The sequence below is a fragment of the Plectropomus leopardus genome, chromosome 17 (assembly GCF_008729295.1).
Source record: "Plectropomus leopardus isolate mb chromosome 17, YSFRI_Pleo_2.0, whole genome shotgun sequence".
NCBI classification, from domain to species: domain Eukaryota; kingdom Metazoa; phylum Chordata; class Actinopteri; order Perciformes; family Serranidae; genus Plectropomus; species Plectropomus leopardus.
The window spans coordinates 19543267-19570399 of NC_056479.1; the positions used below are offsets into that span (position 1 = coordinate 19543267).

Below are 27133 nucleotides of genomic sequence, written 5' to 3' on the forward strand. Positions count from 1 at the left end.
TCCAACGTTGTGTCCACTGCTGCGCCTCTAACGTTACAGCGTTGCTTTAAAATAATTTCGTAACATCTGGTTGTGAGCCAAAACACGTTTTCTATGTAGTCAACGGCCGCCCGGACCAGCTGTCTATCCCGGTTTGAGACCAGAAAATATGGACTGGAGAGTGAGCAGTCGGGCCCTGTTGTGGTGCATTTTGGCGTTGCTTTGCTGCGCTGGTTTCCCACAAAAGGTAAGAGGGGCCAGCTGGATAAGCTAGCTTAAGTTAGATGACATTAGCTCGGAGTTGCTCGCTAAACTGCACTTTTCACTCAACGTCAGGCTGGTTTTCTGCCTTTAGTGTCACAAATATAACAGGTTCATGCCAAAATATTTGTCATTAAGTGAACCTTTGATTCAGTCATTGTGCTGCGTGTTGTCTTGCCATGATAGAAGTAAGCTAACATGAACGCTAGCTCGCCGGTGAAAAGCACTAGTTTTAAGCAAAATGCCCTCTAGAGAGCCTATAATCAGCTTTTTCAGCATTTTGCTATCAACTTAGGACACATCTAAATCATCACTTCAGTGTCACAAAGTAATAAAAACATCCAGAGTTTGGAAATCCGATCTCCATCTTCTTTCTGAGAAACGTTAGCAGGTTAAAGGATCTCTTTTTTTAGGGATCTGTGAGGATTTGTGTTTATTATTTTTGTTTTACGACTAAGCTCTTCCCAAACGTGTTTTTTAAATTATCTCATCAACTCAGAAATATCTAAGAATCATATTCACAAACTAGTGCGTTTTAGTATTAGTACTGTTGAAACTTAAAGGTCCCATATTATGCTCACATTCAGGTTCACACTTGTATTTTGAGATTTCTACCCAAACGTGTTTACATGCTTTAATGTCCAAAAAACACACTGTTTTTCTCATACTATGTGCCTGAATATACCTGTAAATCGCTCTCTGTCTGTCATGCTAACATCAACAGCCGCTTCCAGGTAGAAAACTGGCAGTTGTTCTGAGATATGTGAAATGTTTATTTCTATTGTCATATTTAATGGTAACGTTTCAAACACGGTGGTAAAAGCTATCTATCCACTTTGCTCATTTTATGGGCTGCTCTGCTTTGCTGGTGTCTTTAGTAAACCAAATCTATCAGCATGGATGTTAGACAAAAAATGAATATGGGTGTAAGTGTACTCTATATTTTGATTATTTTCACCACATATCCTTACACAATAGCTGATAGAGGCAGTGATAGACCGACCACTGCCATTCTGCGAAGTAAAAATACTGTTTTTCTCAGTGGGGTGTGATTTTTAGGATATAACGGCTTCAGTGTCCTGTTGTAAAGGACTGTCTGACAGCAAGGTAAAATGGTAAAAATATTCAAAATATAGTGCACACTTAAAATGATAATGATTTTTTTGGAAGGGGCGTTGGTCTTTAGTAGCTTAAAACTAATCAATTAAGGCAGCTTGGGTCAATGTTTACCTCCTGTGAACTAATGTCATGCACATACACCACAAAACATTTCAACAGGGAATACAAAAGGACTCGTTTAGAGTGTTTGTCTTTCAAACGGTCTGTATAGTATGGTTGTGACATCACAAATTCACAGAAAACCTGACGCCTTGTTTAAAAGCACAGTTTCTGAATATGCACTGTGTGTAATTCTCCGTGGACTAAGCATTTTGATACTTTCTTTAAATTTATATAACATCTATACCTGCTTTAGTTTTTAAAAAGATATGGAAATCTGACTTTTCACAATGCGACCTTTAAGTCTTATACTAAGGACAGTGAGTTGATGCAGGGCCAGGCGATACAGAGAAAATCAAATATCAAAACATTTCACCAGTACGTATATTGTTATTGAGACAATCCTGTAGGGTTGACTATTGGTGCTTCCTCAAAATATTAACATAGTAAGATTTTTTTTTCTAAGTAAACATGAGTAATGTGGATATAATGACTATGTGGGAAATGGAAATAACAGAACAGCTACAGCAGTCTGGTAAGTTCAGAAAATGACGTCACTTAACCGTGATACAGTCTCTAATACCACGAAAAGACAACCTGTACAACATTTCAATATCCCAAGATGATGGGTTGATGTCTTGGTGAAATTTTGTCCCTTGACATCAGGCTCGTCAGTCTAGATGTAGATGTCTGTAGACTAGCATTGTCACAATAGTTGAATTTCCAAATTTGGCACTGTATATTTAAAAAAAAATGATATTCCTTTTTTTCCATTTTTATCAGGAGATAAATACAACGAAGTTATAACATGACAAAGATGACTTTTTCTTTTCTTGTTAGAAACAGAGAACAGTAGAACGACTATAGTTTACATCAACAATCAGAGTGAGAAAGCACAGCTGGTATCAGTGTGTTGATACTGCAGAAAACGAAACTGTTTCAGATATTTTAATCTCATATGTATGTGTAAATCAGTATTTTTGAAAACACTACTGCAGGCATTTACTTGACAAAAACAACACTCTGAAGAGAAGACACGTTTTCACCAAACAGTAAATATAGAAGCACAATGCAAGAAAATGCAGTCTTTGCACTGAGGTAAAGTTTGCATGATGTTTTTTTGACTTAATGAAAGCCTCCCCCTTTAGTTGAATCTCTACAGCCACCTGAAGTTCACAGGACAGAAACTGTGTGTGCTTCATCTGTAGTCTCTCATTACAGAAGTTCCTTCCCAAAGCCCGACATTGTTGCGCATAACGATTCTTTGTGTGGTTAGGTTGATTGAATCATGCACAACCTGAACTGGGGCAGTGCAAAATAACCACACAAACCTCATTGCCTCTGCAGATATCAAAATGCAGTATGATGTGGTAGCAAAAGTAATGACTGAAAACTACCGAAAACATTGCAAGGGAAAGCTCGAATAAAGTAGAAATCTGTGCCGTATTGTCATCGTATACCAAAGGGAATCCTAAAGAGATAATGGGATCTATACTTTAGAGGCTAGCAATGGGAGTCAGATAACTTGCTGAGACTGAGCCAGATACCTAGAAAGTCTCCAGGCAAAGACATTAGCTACAGAGCTAGTACACCACGGCAGCTAAGAACCAGATTAAAGTAGCCTTATAATCCCCTATCATGTCTCGGGTTCCTCTCTTTGCCTGGCAGACAGTATGCTTGTAGTAAGGGTGACAGATGATGAAGGCTATAGATAGTGATGCACACATGCGCGCGTGTGTGTGTGTGTGTGTGTGCGCGCAATGTATATTATATAAAAGTCAGACCAAAATGGCTTCTCCAGACTTATTATAGACATGTTTATGAGGCATGATTATAATCGTGCAAATTGACTATCGAATTGCATAGATCAAATACGATTACGAATAACGAAACTAGTTGCTGGGGTTGTGAAGCTCAAAGAAATGTATCCAGTGATTTACAGACGTCTCTTACACATTGTAAGTCTCTTGTTTGTCTCTTTTTTTGGGCCCCATGGTCATATGTGATGGACCTGGTATATTAAATCCATATTTGGGCACTTTGTGAAATTGGCGTCAAAGCCTAGTGTTGTTCCTGGGGGCTTGAGAGGCACACAACTGAAAGAGCTATAAAGTTATATTAGGTGGATGTGTTGTTGACAAAAAATGGTGTTAGATGCTTCTTTCCACATTGCGCTCATGCCTCACTTCACACATCTGCAAGCCCGTTATAACAACACTAATACAACACTAATACTCCTTGTATGACTTATAACTAACTTAAGACTACACTATGTCCCTTAGCTGCAGTTTGCATTGCTATAACCACTATAACCATATTTTAATTCTTTGCTTTTTGCCTATTTGTACACACTATTCAAATTGCACTAAGATAGACATTTGCTAGAAAAATCTATCTTGCACTATCTTATCACAACAGTAGATTGGCTGTGCTTTGACTGAGTGTGTCAGAATGAGGGCCAACACGTGACATCCTCCCCACTGAAGCAACAGCACGCAGAGAGCAGTTTAAAGACCGTGTTGACAAGAAAGGTGGCTAAAAATGACTCTAAAATGTGAAATACATCAACTTATGAGCAATCATCTCTCCTATTCACTGGTGTCTTAGAGTGTGAAGGAAATCAAACATCCCCAAGCCTGTGTCATCTTTATTCTGCCCTGAAGGGAAAACTCTCTAATGAATACTTTCATAAAGGACTAAAAGACTGCTCTTATTGCTGCCTTTCTCACATTCCCCCATGCACACAGGTATTTCCTAATTGACTTTCAAGACATGTTTTTGATGACATGAAGCTGTTGCTGCTCTACACCTCCCATAACAAGTAACAAGGCGTGTGATAAGCGATTTTGGTTCCTGTGGTGGTTTTTGTCTGCACAAAGCAAGCAGCAAACAGGTTGTTTGCTGCTGCAGATACATAGGTGTAAGGAAAGTGTCTGGGCATTATGCCAAAAAATATTATCACAATATCATATCTTCATATTGATCTACATTGATAGTTATCTACCAAAAAAAGTCGCAGTATTATTTCCTTAAAATTTAAAGGCTGATTTTCGCCTCTAAGTGAAAGTTGAAGAAATCATGTGGTTAATTTTTGTTTAAATTCTTATTTATTTGTCAGAACATGTTAACATTTGCCAAACAGCAGAACATTTCACAGATCTTTGGTAGATTCAAAACACTGATAATCATTGTAATGTTAATAAGTAAAATAATAAAGAGATGAAGGAAAACTCGAAAACAAAATAGATAGACAAAACAGAAATTTCAACTGTGGCAAATTCAATCACAGTTATCTGTGGTCGAAACAATCATACTAAAAAAATGCGTGTTTCAGGTTGTAATGTTAAAATGTTGCTGCATGCATTAATGCCTGGTAGGTCAGTCCCATTGGTCTCTTTTTTACTCTTTTAGGGTCATGAAAATGTCCAATACCAATTACCAATTGTTTCCTTTGAAAACTCCCACATAAGTGACCCATGCAAAAGCCACTGCTTTAAAACAGGTTTGTTACCCATGTTATTTTTAGTCTGACTCACCATCATTTGTTTTCTTGCTAGTACTAATTTGAGATATGACTCACTACATTTGGGAAGCAATCATGTTCTTATCTTATATATTCTGTATTTGTCTCGCTACCCTGCATGCATCATGAAATGATCACATAACAGCCTGTAAGGTCAAACAGTAAATAGAAATCTTTGTGGCTGCTCGACACAGCCAGTAAGACATTTAAACAGTGCATCAGTGTTTCAGATGACGCTGCCAATTCATCTGGCTGTAGGTCATTCAGCCACACGCTTGTTGCTCATAGAGCCCCACCGTTAATGTCTTTCCGTTTGTGGCGGTCACAAATCTTTTATGAGACGCTGTGCAGCAAAAAGCAACTGCCCAAAGTCTTTTTCTGACATTCTATTACACTGGCATAACATTTTAATACAACCTAAAACTAACACCTTAAAAGCCCGTCCTCTGTCAGGAGAGAGGGCAGCCATGATAAGGTGACACAGAGTGGTGTACAGCCTCTCTGGTTTTTTTCTGACCATTTTTTTAGAACACTTTTATGGCGACTAGTCAGCTCATTTGTAATGAATGCCAATAGTTGGTGCATAATTAGTTGGAGCATCTTCTGTAAGCTTTGCTGCCTGAGTCACCCCCTCCCTCTATGTCTCCTACATGTTCCCAGTCTTTCTCCTATGAAGGGGCCCTCTGTCTGGTTCTTATGGCCCTGACACACCAAGCCGTCGATTGACTGTTGAATGTCGGGCCATTAGTCAGTAAGATTACATGCACTGATAAGTTGAGCTACGGTTATAACTCGATTAGGCCATTCAATTGGACTACTGTCTTTGTCCAAGTGTCCAAGCACTGGGTGAGAATTGATTCATTTACGGTAGTATGTCCGACTCTGCCACGGTAGGAGGAGATATGTCAACTTTGAGCTAGTTGCTATATAGATCCATTTTAATAACACGGTCTATGCCATAGGCTAAATCTCAAGTTTGTTTACAGTAACTTTGGGGTAGACTAGGAGTGGCGACTAGGAGCATATGCAGAACGCCTAGACAAGTTCAGGTTCGACTGAAGCATACATGAAAGAATAAATCGAATCTGAACTGAATTATCTGGGTGTGTTAGTCTAACTTGGAGAAATGTGATTTACTGTAGTACAATTTCAGTCGGACTAAAAAGTTAGCATGTATTTCAAAAGTCCAGTTTTAGTCGGATTTAAAAAGTAATTTGACTTTTTCTAACATCAGATAAATGTACTGACTGTCTGTCACTCTAGTCTTTGCGACATTTCCTTCACTGTTGCCACTCGTCGTCCCTCGTCAGCTAACTAGCAAACTAGCGTCTTGAATCCGTGCTGTTTGTCTTGGGGTTTCCCTTTTTTAAAGACAAATTCAGACCACCGCTGCCTGCTAGTATGGAGAGTAATTTCCTCTCCCGCAGGCACGTAATTTACTTGTTATTTATGTTTTGGCTGTAGTCTTTCCAGGGTGTCCAGGTCTAACTTTTTGCGAGACACAGGCGACCTGATGCGATGCAGCAGTCGGCCCTACTCATTCTTTGATGTCAGTTTGGTGTGTCTGGGTCTTTGCATTTTTACACCTTTTGCCCAGATGCTCTGGTTTAAAGCCTAAAATCACTTAACTGTTGGCTCGGGATGCAATACTTCACCATCTTGTAGCGATGAGGGTACCTGACAAAGGGGTAATAAGGAAGGTGTACTACTAAAGGGTTTGTGTACAGTCGGTGGGAAAGCTGCCAGTTACAGCCTGTCCTGCGTTCAGGTTGGGCTGCCATGCAAGAGGCAGTAACGCACAGTGACACTCCTGCCTGCTACCAGTGATATCATGAGCATTGTAGTCAGTGTCCCTTTAAGCTATGCCTGGCCTCATTGTAGAGGAGAAAGTGAAGACCTCAGAACCTGCCAAGATGTTGGTTTCTCTCAGTTCTGGAGTATTATGTAACTCGCTTACGCAACAGCTAAACATTTCTGTGCTACACAGAATGAGGAAATGAAAGGGAATGCCCCGATGTTGGAAGTCTTACAAAATCTTTATAACTCCCCTCCCTAATCATTGAACAGCCTGACATTGTAAACCAGATGTTCCCGTAGCCTAACACTTTATAATATTAAACGGTTGTTGAATGTCAGTGTGTGTCCAAAACTGGGAGGCAAACAGATGTCAGGAGGGTTATTTGCTTGCGAAACCAAGAACCCTGATAGAGGTTACAGGGGGCCGAAAAACAAGTTAGTTATGATTCTCCCTGTACAGTTGTGTGATGCTTGTGAGTGTGCAGCTTAGTGGGAACAGTCACAGGTGCAGAATATTGACACAAATGATTGTAAAGGATGTGAGACTAAAGCAGCAGACCAGTAGGCAAATGGGGAAGGACCAAGTTTACTTCTGTGGAGAGTCTGAAACTTTCAGCGCGTGAGGTTATTTTGGCTGTGGTTTCTGTTTGGACAGTTAGAAAAGGCTAGTATTTTCCGATTATGTTTCAGCTGAAGAACACACATGCAGAAAGTGATTGTTGCACTGGTCATCTTTAATGACCTTGGTTTCGTGAGGAAACGCAATCTGGGTGTCCAAGGGGAACATCCTGAGTGACTTGGTGCTGGTGGTCGCATTACTCTCTATACCACATGTTCAGGCCAGATGTACTAGCTTTAGTGGTTTGCTTTTGTCTGACTTATGAGACACCCACCTTCATTATCTCCTCAAAAGTGGCTGAATGCTCAGTCGAGTGCGTGAGTACTTATTATACTGTATGTGGGGGCTACTTGCACTGTCCCCGGGGGACTGTTCAGGGGGATTAGCCAGGGATGTTGATCAATACTGTTGTGGTTCAGCAGGAGAATGAAGTCTGTCTGCTCAGCTTTTCTAAGAGCTTTTTTAGACATGATATTGAGGTGCGTCTTGGGTGGTCTGATCACAAGTGGACAACTCAGCGTCTGTCTCATCACACCATGCGTTAAAATGCTTCTCCACATGCATGGAGTGACCACTTCTGATCTGATGCCACTCCCCTCCTGCTGTTTACGAATAAACATGTACGTCATTTCCATTTGCAAAGACCAAATGCTTAGTTGTTTTTAACCCACGGGATGTTTGTGTTGCTATATGCACATTCGCAGCCTATTTAAAATCGGTAAAATTTTATTTTATTGTAAAGCTGTGCATAGCACATTGATTTGCTCACTCCCTCCTTGCTCCACTCTTTCTGTGTTTATCATAAAACAAGCACACTGAAGCCTGCTGCCCTTCTGCCTCCCTGCCACTATAACATGACTGCTGTGGGAGTGTGAGCTCCATGCAAGTGACAGTTAGTGGGAGTAAAATTAAAAGTAAGATTAAAAGCTGCTGCTTTTAATCTTGCAGTGTTAGCTTGTACTAACTGGGCTGACAGCAACAGAAAGTTGGCTTATTAGTTGGGAGTGGAATAAGAAAGAAATCAGTTGAGTGGTCAGTCTTTTAATGTGGCCTAGGGCACTTCACATACAGACTGCTTAAAGTGTGGCCATATGCAGCCCAGACCACCTCAATGATCTATGAATTAAATCACTCTGATTGGCCATTCAGCTCAGCACATGAATGAAAAAGTAAAGTGAAAAATGTCAACAAATGGCTAAAGTTAAGAGTGAAGTGGTCTTCCGGTTTCCTGTTTTGAATTACTATTACAGATGACTGCCGTCTGCTGGTTCGGAGGCACAGGAACCACTGAAAGGCCACTGAAAAGTGCTGATAAGCTATGTCAGATAATCAGTCTGCAAGAATTAGAAATCCCTTTTTTTTAAAAAGTGTACCTAGGAAAGCATTTGGCATGTAAGCAAATCCCCCAAATGTTAAAATGTTTGTCCGTAATTTAAATGCATAAAATGTAAAAGAACAGAAAAAAGCTCTCCTGGCATCCTTACCTCTTTTAGTTGAGAAAGTTCATGTGTATCAGTTGCATTTAATCTGAAAGATTCTATATGAAAAAGCAGAGAGACTGGTCAGGCTGGCTTCTCTTCACAGGCCTCTTTCTGTACATTGGTGCCAAAAACCATAAGAAGCCCACAGCTTGGTTATCAAGAGCGGCGTTTTTTGAATTCCACAGTGGGTGAGTGTAGCACACATCACCCACAGTGCTGTTAATTTTGGCATAAGCCAAGTCATGGGGCTGGGTCGTTTCGCTGCTGTTGTGGTAATGAGTTCATTTGTTTTCGCTTCATTTGCTGAGTACATCTATGATGACTGTCATTGTATCGGCCTTCTGTCGCCTGCACCGTCTACGTCTGTCATTCAATGAACCACTCCAAGTGTTCCCATGTCTGTTCATGTGCCACATATTTGAGTGGGCAGTAAAAGGTTCTGGAAAGAAGGGTTCCCATAAGGCCTGTCAGCCCACTATTCATCTGTGCAGAGAGAAGCTGAAGCACTCTCTTCACTGTCTTCATTGTGAAATCTGTCAAAAACAAAAAAGCCAAACCAACCTTATAAGGTATGCTTGGTTGTAGCACTAGTGTAATGCAGAATTTCAGAACATGCACACGTGCTCATGCCCAGTTTGTTTACCCTCCTCCTCATATCAGCCCTCGGCTCTGGCTGTTACTTTGACCCCTCTGAGAGCTCATCCAGCAACTTGCCCTCTGTTTTCTAGTTAATCAGCCCCCTCCTAGTTTGCTCTTTAGCTGCCATTGTAAGGTATTGATTTGAAGTTTATTGATTTGTAAAGCAGACCAAGGTGGCACAGGGGTGACTCACCCACGCCACCCCCTTCCAGCCAAATGCTAACAACGCCAAGACGATGATGAAAACAGGCCCCATGCAGACAATGGACCACGTTCTTCTAGTGTGGGGATTCTTTGATTAGCATTAGCATTAACATATCACTAATGTTTGATCCAAGTGTGTGTGAGGGTGAGTAATGCCTGAGTGATTAGCAGCTGAAATCATTATTCACAGCCTCAATGCAGGAGCACACATTTTGACCAAACCTGTGGACTTAACTGGGAGCATGCGTGCCCACACATGCCTGCTTGCTAATGTCTGAGTTTAATTTATTAATTCTGAGATTCATGTTCATTAAAAATAAGTAAGGATGTGTTTGTTCGTAGTACATCACCTTGATGTTTGTGTTGTGTTTTTTCGTAGGGTTTTTGCAGCGCCAGCACAGTTTCCCTTCCTGAAAGCCTGCTTTTTGTGTCCACCCTGGATGGAAACCTGCACGCTGTTAGCAAGAAGTCAGGCTCTATTAAATGGACTCTGAAAGAAGGTACGAGAACAAGAGTGTCATTTTTTTTGTGTGTGTTTTTGTCAGGGCCCAGTTCCTTATTCAGGTTACAATACAAAAACAAAGTGTATTGTTTTATGGCGACAGAGAAAACAATGAGCTCCCACAGCTGCTTTTTGAACACAATGAGTTTATTTTTGCTTTTGTCATTTTTACTGTTAAGGTATAAATTACACAATAACACTTAATTAACTTAAGGAATTTAATAATTTGCCAGCCACACATAAAACCCGTCCCAACCTGCCATCATGACTCCCGCAGCCCGCCCCGAAACAGAGTCAATAATAGCCATGCGCTGTTCAAATATTTTGTATTGCCAGCACATTTACATGGACCTTTTGGGACATTTCATATATGTGAAACTAAACACAAAAGGTCAGCAGTCACAGGATAAAACATTTAAAACATTGATTTGTTATCTTTATTTTATTTTTTAAATTATTTTTCTTAGTTTATTTTCACAGTATTTATCATCTTATTCACCCGCAATCTGATCCCTAAGTTTTGTTTTAATTTTCCACCCTCAAATCACCTTTTGCCATATCAAGAACTGTGCCATTTGGTTTTGTTGTCATCCGAATTCATCTGTTAATTTTATTGAAAAGTACCATCAGAATCTAAACCAAAATGTTTAACTGCATAACCACCAACAAAACAAAAAAACACAGTCATTAATAATTTCTAATGCTGTTTAAGGTTTTTTTTAATGCTTGTAAAGATTATTTTAATGCTTGTAAACATTACAAGCCTTAAACATTAAAACAGGCGTGTATTTTTAATTATGATCAGTTTAGAAACAAACAAAATTTAAAACTCTTATTATTGAAAAGTATGTACCTGTTATTTTTTTTTTTTTTTTTTAGTAAAAAAAGAAAATGGAAATAGTACTTTTTTTATGGGACTTAAAAAATGTTTTCTGGAATTAAGCTGAAGAAAATGCTGTGGGATGTTCTGTTAGGCATGAACCTGGGTAATTATTAACTGAGAGAGGGGCAAAAATAGCCTCTAATCAAGGTCAGAGTGGGCAAGGGTAAGCAACTTCGCTTTTAGTGTCACCTGCACACACAGCATGTACTATGGATACCATGTTAATGTAGGCACTATACGCCTGGGAATTACATTAGATAAGAACACTGACGGGTGATTGGAAAAGTTTTGCATAAATAGTCCAACACATTTACCGCTGTTGCGGGAAGTCATCTTTTATGATAATTTAAGACCTCTGCTGTTTAAAAAAAATCTATTTTCATTACATTTTTAAGGATCACAAGATTTTAGGAGGTATTAAAACAACTATGGTTTGAACCCACAGCTCCTGGTTAGGTCCACCTAATACCCAAGTCATTAATAATCAGAGGCAAAGGCTGCTTCCCCCGCATCATCTGGTTTTCTGGAAGAGCTATTGAATATAAATTTGCCCTGTTCTGTACCAGGCTCCACACACACCTGTTGTTGTGCTCCAGTCAGGCAACCATACACCCACATAATGAGGGGGAAGCTTTTCCCTGGACCAAGACAACACAACTCAGCCCACACGCATGCCCTCTCACTGTTTGCTTATCACTCCCTGTTGGCTTTACGAACATGTATTTGTATTTCAGCCAACCAGAGTTAGTGTCTTCCTATGCAACATAGAAAACCATTGTTTTCTCACCACCTTCTGCAATTACACACAACGAATGCTGATGTCTCTTGAGCACAAAAGTCAATGACCACCTTAGTAATCCTATGCGTCCCCCCTGCTATCGTTGACCCCTTCAGGCACCTCCACAGAGATCAGCACCATCTGGTCCACGCCCTGTATGTTCACACAGTGGGGAGGTGTGTGTTTGTCTAGTAGTAATGGAGGTTAGTGCTAAGAGAGCTATTGTAGTGTTTTACTGTCTTCATTACTGCTGAAGACTTTGCTGTCTGCAAAACTACACCGTTCACTGCGTGGTACTGTTGATGAAGTGCAGATATTCATTTCAGAGCCAGTTCTCACAAGCATATAAAAAATTCCCTTTATTAATCACTTCAGTATAGATAGTTTGGCACCACCCAATTGCAATGACCTGGCATCTAAGGAACAGCTTTTTAGAAAGTATTTCACCAGTATGAAGAGTATCAACTAGGCTGTTTAGTCAATAGAAATATGCAGACATAACAAACAGAAACTTGATTAAGCAGCACTGCCTAGTTTGACTATTTGATCAGATTTCAGTCTGAATTTGAGGTTGGGGGGGGTAAGTCTTTTAATCTGCTACATTTTAATGTTGTTTGTTTTTTTCTTTTGATGAATTTGATTATTCTGACACTGATATGAACTTTTTGTGAAGGCCTGTTTATTTCGGGGAATTTGAATTTGTTTGTTTGAGGTTTTTGGTTTCATTTATCACACGGCAATCAGCCAATGCAGTGTAACCCAGATCAGCACATCATTCAGTTAAAACAACTCTTGAACCGCCTGAACCATCCTGTATAATAAAACGGTGAATAAATAACCAAAAACAACAAGTTGGTCACATCTAATGTCATGGCGTGTGTCGGCAGCTGTTTCGATCCTGTTATTTAGCTTAGAAACTGCAATAGTTCCTCTGTTCGGTTGCTAAAGAAAGGATTCAGCAACACAACACACAGTGATTGTGTTGCATGGAAGATGATGTCATTGCAGTTTTATGTGGCGGCACTACGGCGATCAGCTGGTACCAAAGTAGAGTTGAGTTTAGCCAAACCTTTAACTGGAAACAAGGCGTAATAGAGGCCCAGAGGATAGGACTCATTATTGGGTACTTTGGAAATTGATGGAACTAATATATTTAAAGTAAATGGGCTCAAACATGCAAAGACATGATATGGTCCTTTTAAGCATCTGTACCTGGGAGGCATTTCAGGGAGGAAAATTCATAACATGGTGGAACACTTTTACCATGCCATTTTTATTCATTTATTTCCAATCACAACCGTAACCGTAACATGGTAAAAGTAAAATCAGCTTCCTGGGGTAACTTTGCTGTCTTGGCCAGAAGTGCCTTAAATAAGAGATTCAGAATCTCAGTGGGGGTATTCTGTGTTAAACAAAGGTGAATGAATAAAATACAAATTAAAAAAATCTTTAATCAGTGTGCTGGATAGATATTTGATATATTAGAGGTTCATCAACAGGTTAGTATGTTTAGCACTTTTTAGAGAATATGATCTTATTTGAGCTCATTAGATATGCTTTTTTTGGCGTTACATGTTTGACGTCTTAACGGTTAGCTGTTGGCAGACAGGACTGTTTGCCTTTCATGTTTGCCCCAGGGGAATTCGTTTTGGACTTTGTGTTCTGTGCCGTTGAATGTCGCCGATGTTGTTCTCTCGCTCAACAGCTTCTGGCCATAGTTTCCATTGTTGGTTGATATTCTTGTCAGTCCTGACTTGCATCTTGTCATCTTTTTCTTTCTTCACAGATCCAGTTCTTCAGGTCCCCACACATGTGGCAGAGTACGTATCTTTGGAGTTGTTTCCGCACGCGTAAACATCATTGTGTACTGCACCTGCCTGTTAGAAAAGATGGTGAAAGCAGTTGAGCTCATCTGTCACTCCCTTTTCTGGTCTCAAGATTTGATGCATCTTTTTATATATTTACTCTAGACCAGCGTTTCTGCCTGACCCCAATGATGGCAGCCTGTACTCTCTGGGAGGAAAGAACAACGAAGGCCTCACAGTAAGAGGAAATAAATGTCTATCTCTTACTATAATCTCCCTTCTTTTGTGAGAAACACACTGTTCAGTTCCCTATTCTGGAGAAAAGCACCACAAATGTGTGCAGAAGTCATACTGAAAAAAGTGCACCCTCATTGAAGTCCCAACTGTGGTGCATGCATGATGTTCCCCATGTATTGTCGCAGCACATATAATAGCTATTTTAATGTTCATTTGTTCATTTTGCTTAAACAGAAATTACCGTTCACTATCCCTGAGTTGGTCCAAGCTTCCCCTGCCGCAGCTCTGACGGAGTCCTTTACATGGGTAAGGCTAATTCACACACAGGAATTATGAATGAATTAATTAATCTTTATTTTGATGGTGTAAAAACAAAAAAAAAACACAAATAAAAGCAGACAAGCCTAACAGCAAGTGTAATAAACAAAAAACAAAACAGCCTTTACGTCAATCTCAATAACAACTACTTGTTTACACTTTAACTTAAATATCACATTATCGAAAAGGAGTAGAAAGAAGTGCGTACTTAGTTATTCCTACCTCTATATATACATTCACAGTCTACACAAACGACTTTCCAAATTGGCTTTTGATTAAACCTATTGTCCTCCCTTATTCATAAACACGTGCGGCCCGTGTCCCAGTGTGTCTCCACATCAAAATTAGGGGGTGTTATCTGGATATCTTCCACAGCCTTTCAGTTCCACTCAACCTGTGGCCGTAGCCTGTGCTCTTTTGAATTTACAACAGTTAACAGTGGAAAGGTAATCTACCGTATTGACTGTGTCATTGTTTAAGGCAAAGCGGGTGACCTCTCCACAGCCATTATCAGGGACGCTTTTGTTTTCATCCAACTGAAGCTGCTGCAGGAACAAAGCGTGTCAGAGATGCAAAGGTCTGAAAGTGGTTCAACCTTGAATTCTTGCGCTTTTAAATCTTTATTTATGAAAAGTTTGCCATGTAAAGATTGTCCTCCCCCGTCATCTGCAGTCCCTGAAGCGGCTGTTTTTCCTGATGAATGATTCTTGCCTTCATCTATAATAGTCTATGATCAAGGTGTAAGTGCCACTCCCTGCATTGACACAATGGGTGAGATGGCAATACAATGAGACCGTGATGGGTTGGTCGTTTAATGATGGATTGGTAACACCCATTCCTGTGGAGGATAGCTGGCTGCATGCTGGTTTGCTTGACTGGGCTTGCACTGGTGCACCTCAATTTGACTATTTCCTGTTCATAATCTTGTCAGTTTTCTTTAGATAGACCCTGCTATCTTCAGTTCCTTAAAGTCTTAAAATGTGGTTAATTCAGATTTAAAAATTACACCATGAAAGTTGTTAAATAGTCTTAAATTTAAAGTTATAAGTTTTATGGATAAAATAATTAAAAAATTAAAAATAATTTTTAATTAAAAATAATTTTTTAAAAATGTATCCATCTTTTTGTCAAAATGAGTGAAGCTCCTCTGCGTGAAAGCTACATTTCTAATGTTCCAAATCTTAAAGTCTACCTATGAACCTCTTTTTACTTAATACTTGCACGTACCTGCACAAAATGTAGATTAATCTAACTCATGCTAATAAGCGTGTTCCTACACAAAACCTACCTCTGCACAGGACCACATATAATCTTACCTTTATACTTACCTGCAGAGCTTAAATAATAAAAAGGTTTTTTTAAAAATGTCCCCCTGCGCCCCTGTCCACAGGAGTACATTGTTTTGCCTCCATGCTAAAAGATTTGTTTAATCAAAGACGCAAGCAAAGCAACACAGAACGTAAAATACGCACAGCAGAAGTGTCATATAGGTTGCACTACTGTATTACTGTATGTTAAGGTGATTTGGTCTATAGTATAAACGCTGTAATCATGGCAGAGGCAATTCATTCTGTCTGTGTGTGTCTGTGTTCTCATACAGGTAAGAAGCAGGACTTGTGGTATGTGGTGGACCTGTTAACTGGTGAGAAACAGCAGACTCTGACGTCCTCCTTTGCTGAGATGCTGTGTCCCTCGTCATCTCTTCTCTATCTGGGACGCACAGGTAAAAACAAAACCAATCCACTAACACAAAGTTCTGCTGGGTTTTTTTTTCTTAACCTGGTCAGGCACAATTTAACCAGATTATCATTGTAGCCCATCCCAATTGTTAATTTAATCTGGTTAATCAACAGGTTTATTTGCCTTGTGTGCTCTAGCCCCCAAACTGTTTGCAAACCCTTGTTTACCTCCTGGTCTACGGCTATCTCCGCCCTCGCCTCAACCAGCCCGCAAATCTCTCCCTGCTGTGCTAAACAGCGGGGAAGCTGGATGGTAATTGTAGACATAGAGCATGCGAGCCCTGCAAATTGAATACCTGCTATAAATCCATCCTAAACCTGGTGTCAAGTCAAAGCTCACTTTGTAATATACACTGGATTTTGTTTCACCGTGTCTCCACATTTTCCATTTTTTGAAGCAAAGGAAATTCAACACCGCTTTGCACTTTCTCCCAGAAATGGATACTCAAAGCCCGGCTTTTGTGTGCGTTACATAAGGAATGCAAATCAATACATACGTTTTTCTCCTGTGTGAATATGCCTGTATTCATCTGTTTGATAGAATACACCATCACCATGTATGACACCAAGAGCAGAGAGCTACGCTGGAACGCAACCTATTCTGACTACGCCTCCACCCTTCCTGATGATGACACCAAATACAGTAAGACTCTCAGACGCGCTGGCTCTTTTGTTTCGTTTTGTTTCTGACAGGCCATGCCAATAAGTTTTTTGTTATTTGGTTTCTGCAGAGATGGCTCATTTTGTTTCCAACGGTGACGGCCTCGTTGTGACCGTGGACAGCGAATCAGGAGACGTTCAGTGGGTGCAGAACTACAACTCTCCGGTGGTGGCCATGTATATCTGGCAGCGCGAGGGCCTCCGCAAAGTTCCACACACTAATGTGGCCGTGGAAACCCTGCGTTACCTCACTTTCATGTCAGGGGAAGTCGGCCGCATCACTCAGTGGAAATACCCATTTCCTAAAGAGAATAAGCCCAAGAACAAGTTCATGTAAGCAGGCTGAGTATAACGATCCTTTCTTTTTGTTGGCTTTTGTTTTAATGATTGCTACGACTTCGGTGTTTCTCATTTGGATACATTTTTAAAACGTCTCACCACTCAGGGAACAAGAATTGACTAAACACTGCTTTAAACATGTCAGAACCTTTTGCCTGTTAATCACACGGGCTTGAGTTACTGAGAAGGTGAAATCGAGATTTGTAAGACATGAGGTTGCTTAATTTTGGGATGGAGTCGAGACATGTCACATCAAACAAGTGGGTGCTGGCGGGCCTGGTTTCAGCTCTGGTTTCACACTGCAGTACTGTTTTATTTTTATTTATCATCTTCACATCTGCTTCTGCTGGAAAGGACAAACAGGACTTTCAGTGGTTGAGCAACTGTGAAAGTTCGGCCTATTTAGGGAGATGACAAAGAACTCATAGATTCATGACTAAAACTGTGTTTACTGTACTGTATGCAAAGAAGAAATGTCAGGGTGTCTATAGGTCCTTATAAAGTCTTAAAATGCTTTTTAAAGGTTATTTTCAGGGCTTTTATTGGCTGTTATTTTGACAGGACAGTCATAGTGTGAAAAGGTTAGAGAGAGGGGGGGGATGACATGCAGCAAAGGGACGAGGTTGGAATCAAACCTGCAGTCGCTGCAGCTAGGACATAGCCTTTGTACATGGGGCACTCGCTCTACCAGGTGAACTACTGGGTGCCCCAAGTTTTGAAATAGTCTAAAATTTGAATTTGTGAGGTCTTCATTAACCTTGATCTAGTCATATTTATCTATCTTTTACTGTCTTTTTGTTAAAATGAATGAAAAAAGCCTCAGCACACTCAAAACTGTGCAAAAATCTTGCACAGATTCATAAATGTATAAAGCTGTCTGTATGACTGATCAAGTTTTATACACATACACAAACGCCATGAAACATCCGTTTGCACATTGATAGGTGAGCCTGCTCCAACAGTCGTTGGACTCACAGTGAGAAATTTGGGAAAGAAAATGCAGTTTCTCCGACTGTATGGCATTGGCCCAGAGTAGCGACCAATAATTAATCGTGTTTCTGCAAACCATCATCACGGTAAAATTTCATCATAATGGTTAATCATGATCAATAATTAATTAATAGTGGTCATGTTGAGACTCATGAACAGTGATATGATGGCTCAAATGTAAAGAGTGATGGAAGAATTCACTCAAAATTACATTTGTAAATGCACTTTTGACATTTTACAAGACACCTTGCAGCCTCCAAAAGTAATAACACAGTCTTCAAAATTGGCAAAAAGCCCTTTAAATATTGGCCCCCCCACACAGATTCTGTCATCTCCTTTTAAACTCACACGCTGCTTTCTCAGGTAACACCGTGTGTTCGCCCGGTTTGAAGTCTGTGCCAGGTGTGCACATTCACACTGACGTTCTTCCTTACATGTTAGAAAAGTTTATGTGTTAGAAAAAAGGTGTATGATTTCTGTGATTTTGCATTTTTTATACATCCGGCCCCAGATGTTATCACAGATATCACACTCTGTCTATATAACATGAAATATGAACTTTATTTTCAAAAGTAAGCAGGCATCTCATTGACTGTTTTTTTTATTTTTCCCATTTCTCAGGGCCACTTTGTATGTTGGTAAATACTCCACCAGCCTATACGCTTCTCCCTCCCTGGTGCATGATGGAGTCACTGTGGTGGTGAGTGACGGTTGCATGTATATTTTCATTTAGGCAAAACACAATCCTTATCCGTAAGACATGAACATAAAATATGTGCAAGGGTTTTATTGAGTAATACTTTCCCAGCAGTTTCTCAATTGGTTTTTGGCCTTCTTTTTTTGGTTGGATGTTTTCAGGTATGCAGGGGAAGTTACATGAATCTATCCTGTTCCAGTTGTGTCGTAGCTTGCCCCAGCTCTAGTGCTTTGAGTCACTGGTCTGGCTCCATGGAATATTAGTTTACTATTACAGGAAATACTCTTGAATGTTGTTTTAACTTAATCCTGTGAGGCATCTGATAGGAAATGTATCTAATTTCCTCAAATGTTTTTGTGTGTACGCACAGCCTCGTGGCAGCACTTTCCCCATGCTGGAGGGTCCTAACAGCCAGGAGACTGAAGAGGACAAGGAGTGTGTCATCACTCCCAGCACCAGCGTCAAGTTCAACGCCGCGCTCCGGGAGCGAAACCGTATTAACTTCATGAGGAACTACCTTCTTCTCATAGGTGCAACATCAGTACATAAATCACAAAATCATTGTCAGTCGTTACTAACTACTCTGATTATCGTGACCTTTCCTGGTGCAGTGAGGGAGATGATTTAATCACCGAAAAAAGAAAAAAAGTCTTAATTTTTTCTAACGTTTCATGTGCTACTTCACGGAAGAAAAATGTTTATTACTGTTTGTTGAGAGGTTTCACTGTCAGTATTATCACCACATTTAAGTCCAGAGCCTTGATTATAGGTCTTACAGAATAAGAATGTAATTGGCTTAGTCAGCAAAAAATGACAGAGATCATGTCCATATATTGTAAGAGATTGCCTTCACATATTACATGTTTACATAAGAATGTCACGAAAATTTTGGGCAACTTAATGCCAAAATAAACAGCAGGGTTTTTGGTATCATTTTAAGACTTGAACAGAGCACCTAAGCCGCGTGAACAGGAAAAAAAACTATCCTGAGACACGTTTTGATGTAATTTCTGGTCGAATTAAAAGATCAGTGCTCTTTGAAAGGCTGTCCATGGAGGCAGCACTTAGCGGATCAATAAGCCGCAATAAGCACGCAGCTCTGCAATGAAATGAGATTCTATCTGTTTGAAATCGTCAAGACTGCAGTTAAGTTGCTGTGATAGGACAAAATTGCTCAGTCATGTCTAATATCTGAATTTTAGTCAATTGATGCAATCGCAAAGTCCTGGAGGGACTGGTGATAATATTGTTTATCTCAATTATTTCTGGGACAATATATTCATCGGTGGGTTCTTTCATGCTTGACCTGTCCTATCCATTAAAGGTTAAAAGCCCAAAAAATAATATTTAAAAACAAAAAATATGTATCGTCCAGCAAAAGTAGTCATCGTGACGGCCCTACTTTGCTGATCTGTTGTGCTGTGAGTGACCGTGTTGCATTTAAGAGTACTGTTTGCAGTGGAAACACTAAATGGGTCTAGGTTCATGTTCTTTATTGAAAGATTTTGGTGGAAACACAGTTTAAGACTGCTATCTGCTAAAAAAGTGTGAGTATAATTACATTGCAATTCTTTTCCATTTAAACATAAAAGCTATAAATATTGTAGCTATCATTACTTAAAGCGGTTTTTGGAGATGATTATGGTGCTGTGGATGGTAATTCTAATTAAAAAGGTTTACTCCTGCATTTCAGGTCATCATGAGACGCCCCCTGACGCTCACACTAAGATCCTGGAGAAGTTCCCTGACAGTTTCCCACGCAATCAAGGCAACGTCATCCCACCTACTACTGACAAGAAAGTTGAAGAGGTGTGTGTGTGTGTGTGTGACCCAAGAGATATTTTGTTCAGATGATTTGTCATATATCAAAACATTAGTGCAGTTTTTCTCACTCTCTTCCCCCTGTCCTCACCTCCCACCCTGTTGTAGAAGGTCAATGATAGCGGCATGGATGATGGGCCCCCCTCTCCTCTGCCTGAAACATCCATCCAAGAACCTGGGATCAGCGGTCGCACTGTGCGTCCAGAGGCCCCGGTGGACTCTATGCTCAAAGACATGGCCACCATCATCTTCTCCACTTTCCTCCTGGCTGGCTGGGTGGCCTTTGTGATTACCTACCCCAAAGTAAGTCAGACAACACCACCTAGTGGACTGCTGTATGTCTGCAACTAACTGTAACTGTGTTGCAAATCTGTTAGTGGACACAAGTGCTGAGTACACCTTTGTTATTCTTTGAGCCTCAGACAGTGTCCTCTCTCACCACAGAGTGTCCACAAGCAGCAGCAGCTGCAGCACCAGGAGTTCCAGAGACAGATGGAGGAAAGGTTGGAGCTGCTCCAGAGACAGCAGCCATTCCCGCCTGCAGACATTGGCCTCGGCTTGGCCCCAGACAGCGACTATCTGGAGGTGGCCCGCATTCGCTCCGAGTGCTCAGACCACAGCAGCCCCAATGTCACCCCCCGTGCCTCCAACCACTCCAACCTGTCTGTGTCTGAGCTGGGAAGCTCTGCCAATGAGCATGAAGATGGAGGTAAGGATCGAAATATTAAGATTACATGCACACTGTTTTGTTTGTGCATGTTTTTAACACTTGAATAACAATTTAACCCAGTTTTCACTGTCATAAACGATGTATTTGTCTCATCAGACGAGGACTCCAACATAGTTAGAGTGGGAAACATAACTTTCCGTCCCAAAGAGGTCTTGGGTCATGGTGCTGAGGGCACCATTGTCTACAAGTAAGTCTGAACAAGCAGTCAAACATTTATTTATGATAACTTTGAAGTTTAATCTGTACAATCATAATGCTGTATTTTCATCGTTTCTCCACAAGGGGTCAGTTTGACAACAGGGCAGTGGCAGTGAAGAGAATTCTCCCAGAATGCTTCAGCTTTGCAGATCGGGAAGTCCAGCTGCTGAGGGAGTCAGACGAGCACCCAAATGTCATCCGCTACTTCTGCACCGAGAGGGACCGACAGTTCCAGTACATCGCCATTGAGCTGTGTGCTGCCTCACTTCAGGAGGTAATGAATGGCTCCATCGTTCCCATTAAAGCCTTTTTAGTGAGTCTGGAAGAAGTTGAATAAATTGCATGTTGTCCTTTAGCAAGGATTTACACATTTTCAGACTATCTTGTAATAACTGGACCACACTGACTGTGTCTCTTTAGTATGTGGAAAGGAAGGATTTCAACCGTCATGGACTCGAGCCAGTGATGCTCCTTCAGCAGACCATGTCAGGACTGGCTCATCTGCACTCTCTCAACATAGGTATCAATCATGAAATACGTTGTTATTTATGTCTGTTATGTCTGTGTATTCCCACACAACATCTACACTACTAAAGTAACCAACCTCACCTTCATGTTTCTCCTCCCAGTCCACAGAGACCTGAAACCCCACAACATCCTGGTGTCCATGCCCAATGCCCACGGTCGGGTCCGGGCCATGATCTCAGACTTCGGCTTGTGTAAGAAGCTGGCGGTTGGCCGCCACAGTTTTAGTAGAAGGTCTGGGGTGCCGGGCACTGAGGGCTGGATCGCCCCCGAGGTTCTCAGCGAGGACTGCAAAGACAACCCGGTGAGTCAGTGGTGGAGTAGCAGCTCTCTCATGGTGGTTTTCATTATCGTTGGTTTTTTAAGAATTTACACAAGAAACAAAATTATACGCTTTTTGTGAAGCTGTGTTATCACCTTATGTAGAAGTCTGATAAAAAAAACTATGAAAAATAAAAGCCAACAGTTGACAACACAATACGAGCATCAACGAAGCTTTCATCCAAACGTTCTTCAATCTGGACAACATTAAAAACCATCCACAGGATAAATGTGGAACCCAAATGAGCATTAAGTAACCTAATAAACTAAGATAAGCCAACACTAGTAAACATAACTTGAAACTGTATACTGAGGTTAGGGGATATGATGATATGCACCATGCGACGAAAGAAATGAGTTCAGTAGTAGAGATTTGCAGTACCGTCTCTACCACTGGAGCTATTTGAGATTCTGTAGCTGGACTCTGTGATACTCGCATGTCCAAGTCCAGCTGCCTTGCAACATATCATGATTTGGGCAAACATGGAGGATGAGAGTGAAGTTGTAAATACAAAAACCTGTATCTGTTGAAATTATTACTATCAGGAACTGTAAATCTCCCATTTAAAAATAATTTTAGTTTTACTGTTTTGAGTATTGTTTTAAATAAAAGAAGAAAATGTGATGAAGTACAGGGTGGTTGTTTTAAACCATGTTTTAACGATTTTAAACAATTACTATATCCTGATATACACCAGGGCTGTGATATGAAATTACACACTCTATGATATTAGATTTTGGCTCCATCGCCCACCCCGACTGCATACAAATATTGTTGGTAATAAATGTGAGCTTCATTATATTTCCTGCATCATTTCTTTCTTTTGTCCCTTGCAGACCTGCGCTGTTGACATCTTCTCTGCTGGTTGTGTGTTCTACTACGTCGTGTCTCAGGGAAGCCACCCTTTTGGCAAGTCTCTGCAGAGGCAAGCAAACATCCTGCTGGGCACATACAGCCTGGACTATCTGCAAACTGACAAACATGGTGAGGACTAAAACTTCTGCTTTTGTTTTCTCACGTCACTTCAGGTGAGGTAAGAGGTGTACAACAGTCATAATGTAACTGGTTAATGTAAATTAGTAAGAAGGTGGGGTGAATGATTGTGTGGTTGGGGTGTCTAAGTGTTTGGTTCACCTGTGGGTGTTGCCAACATTATGTTTTTTTTTGTTTTGTTTTGTTTTTTTGTCTGCCTCATGTTGGCGATATCCAAGGCCGGAGGCATTATGTGTTTGGGATGTCTGTCCGTTTAACCGTCTGTTCTTCACATTCTTGTGAATGCCATATCTCAGCAACGCCTTGAGGAAATTTCTTCAAAGTTTGCTTAAACATTCACTTGTACTCAAAGATGAACTGATTCAATTTTGGTGGTTATAGATCAAAGGTCACGGTCACTCCAATCTCACCAGTCTCTTTCTTGTGAACACAATGTCTCAAGAACACCTTGAGGGAATTTCTTCAAATCTGACACAAACATTCACTTGGACTCAACAATCAGCTGATTGGAATTTAGTGTTCAAAGGTCAAGGTTACTGTCACCTTGCGTCCGCTTCATTTTTGGAGATACAATATCTGAAGATGACCTTGACAGAGTTTATTTAAATTTGGCACGAACGTCCACTTTGGACTCAAGAATGCACTGGTTAGAATCTGGTGGTTTAAAGTAAAGGTCACCATGACCTTTATAAAACATGGTTTTGGCCATAACACAATAACCTTGTGCAACCACCCTGAAACTGTGCTGATGGCAAAGATCTTTTGTGTGTGAAGCATACACGTTATCGCAGACATGGATGTAAACTCTAAGTGCAACTTGACTGGTGCGCGGTGGCACAAAACAGCGAGGCAATATATCAGGTTTTTAATGATTTGTCATATACAATTTATACCGTGTAGTTATACCCTGTGAGTCATTGTCAAAACCTGCATGTTTATGTTATTTATCAGAGGACATTGTAGCCAGAGACCTAATAGAGCAGATGTTGAGCATGGAGCCACACAGGAGGCCTTCTGCAGAGAGTGTTCTCAAACACCCTTTCTTCTGGAGCCTGGAGAAGGAGCTGCAGTTCTTCCAGGTCAGCTTTTTCACATTTTTCACTATTTCTCTGTTTATGTATTAAGCTGCTTATTGTGTGTACTGTGCTGTTGCAAACTTGTGTGTGCACACGCACTCAGGTGTCTTTGAAATTGAACTGGATTGAATTGAATAAAGAATGTACTGTATGTTGCGCTTGTATTTATCATTATAGACGTATTCATAGACGCAGGCAAACATGCACACACATTCAGGATATTTTACTGTGATTTGGGCACTCATGGCATATTGTTTGTATTTGATTGCATAAAGAGCTGATTCCTTGTAATATCTTCTTCACATGCTTGTAGGATGTATGACCATCCTCTTCATCTTCCTCAGTCCTTGAAGCCACCTAAGAGGACCCTCTTTAATGTGCTGTGTAATAGATTTGTCAGTCATTTCCAAATAAAATAAAACACTCTTTCACAGCAGAGTGTGCTTGCACCCTCGTGCAAATGAGACACATTCACTTCTAAAATAAGTGGTGGACGTTTTTGCATGTAGTAATGTTGTGAATGAGAACAGGACTGCCTGGCATTTTAGCAAAGATTGACTGAAGTTATTTTGTGGTTTCTTGCAGGATGTGAGCGACAGAATAGAAAAGGAGCCGCTGGACGGACCAATCGTGAGACAGCTGGAGAGAGGAGGGAGGGCTGTCGTCAAGGGTGACTGGAGGGAGCATATCACAGTGCCACTGCAGACAGGTAGGAAACTCACTCAAGTTGATACAACATGTCGAATACAAGCTTGTAGCTTGTAGTTTTCTTGTTTCTTGTGTTGGTTCAAACATAGAGTTATATTATATCCCTCCACAAACTGACTCGAGTCATATTTCGGTTCGAGAAGAAAAAAAGGCAGATGAAGCATTTCGTTTGAAATGTCACCACAGTGCTGATTTAAATCAGATTTATGGAAGCAAAGTCTAGTGTGAACTTTGGTTTTTCCTCTCTCGTATTATCTCTTGTCCTGCACCTCGTTTTTTATTGTCTTGATGTGCGTGCTTTTGCAACGTTTTAGTGTTTCAGTGGGAGAATGCTTTGACGGGAATGATGAATATTCATAGCTGCACTGAATGCTGCATCCTGTCACTACAAAATATTTCAGTCGGTGGCGAAGTAAACCTGCTGCTTCCCGTCAGTGCTGCCGCTCACTCAGTACCACAACCTCAACTGATCTCTTTAGACTTTGCACTTACGCTCTGTTGATCACTAAAGCACATGGCACTGATACAGTTACGAACTGACGAGGCAAGATTAGCAGCAGAGTTTAAAAGTATTACTCCCGTTTTTCTACATTTACAAAACAACTACCATTATTGAAATAGTGAATTGTTGCATACTTCCTATACTTTTTTGACTGCTTGTCAGTCACTTAAAGTAAACATAAATCTGTGTAGATTCATGGCTAATATAGTGTGTACACACAGAGACAGAAAGATGCATACAAATTCTTGCATTGGATTTGTAAATCTGTGCATACCTCAGTTCTGTGATCTGTTCACTGTGGAACCGGGCGCTTATTTCCACTCTCTCAGGTAGCCGTAAATGAATGTTTTAAGGTTTATTGTATATGATTTAGCATAATATATTGGTATAAATGGAATACAATATAGAAAAATATGTTTTCATTAGTGTTTAATCACCTGACACTAAGAATTGTTGTGTTTTCATTACCTTGTAATCATTTTTTATATCAACATACGGAGCGAGTTCTCTTCCACAGAGTTCTTTCTACAGGTTAAACAATAATAAACACTTGTTAGGGCCGTTTGTGTTTTGTGCTTTGACCTCCATAGTTATTCTCTCGTTTGGCACGTGGGAACTTTCAGGTTGCTGTCTGCAAACTCACCACTAGATGACACCAAATCCTCCACGCTCGACCTTTGAACATCTAGTAGAGCTCATACAGACTTCACAAAGAGCTTCAAAGTTCACGATAAAATATAAATAATAATAGATCACTGGCACAGAATGCTGGTTCGGATGTAAATAAAAATAATTTTGAAATACTTCTAATCCCAGATGATGTTTTAGTGAAACATGGAGAAATCAGGCATGTCATCACTCTTGTTTTGATATTTCCTAAATTGCACTGATTAGTCCAAGTTTTGGAAATACTGCATCAGGATAAAATAAAAAGTGTCATCTCAGAATTTCCTGTTTACTCGGTCCTTGTTGGTTAATGATCACAGATTCATTCAGTCTTTCTTTCTTTGGCAGATTTGAGAAAATTTCGCTCCTATAAGGGTGGGTCAGTCAGAGACCTGCTGCGTGCAATGAGGAACAAGGTGAGAGCGTATTCTTATGTTTTGTGTTTAAAATAAACTTAGCTCTGCTGTTAGACTTGAAGCTTGACCAGTGTTCATTTTGACTTGTTAGATTTAGTTTCAGTCCCGATTACTGAAAATTGTAGCTGGTTTAAAGTCAGGGTGGCTTCTGAACGCGGTAGGTAATTTTACTTTCATGTGATTGTGTAGTCATGAGACTAGAGTTCAGGCTGCAAAATTCATGTGTAACTCAGAGGTGTCAAAGTGAAGCTGATGACTTGCACATTCAATTCTTTTTTTTTTTATATATTAAATGTTTTGTCTTGCTGCACCTTAAGATAGAGGTTGGAAAGATGCATGAAAAAACCTGCAGTGGCTGTTATGTTCATACTTGTGTGATTTCTGGTAAACATTAACACACCACGCCCTAACATTAACCATTAATGCTCAGGTGTAGCTCAAAAAGGTTATTTAGCAATGTGATAAATGGCACTACGCAGGTCCCAACAGGTGATCCTTACCATTTTT

At 40.4% G+C, this 27133-nt stretch overlaps 1 protein-coding gene across 1 annotated transcript; it reads left to right on the plus strand.

The window, feature by feature from the left end:
• Window positions 1–26821, plus strand: LOC121956272 (serine/threonine-protein kinase/endoribonuclease IRE1-like). The gene is given in 23 exon segments (XM_042504411.1): window positions 1–226; window positions 10101–10221; window positions 13671–13704; window positions 13855–13927; window positions 14161–14194; window positions 14197–14232; window positions 15845–15967; window positions 16525–16626; window positions 16715–16976; window positions 18594–18672; window positions 19040–19199; window positions 20363–20478; window positions 20599–20793; window positions 20935–21199; window positions 21317–21407; window positions 21503–21692; window positions 21839–21938; window positions 22048–22247; window positions 23102–23249; window positions 24210–24337; window positions 24920–25043; window positions 26559–26626; window positions 26816–26821. Coding segments are annotated over 23 exon segments (2733 nt in total). The 5' UTR covers window positions 1–148.
• Window positions 26822–27133: the final 312 nt, after the last annotated feature.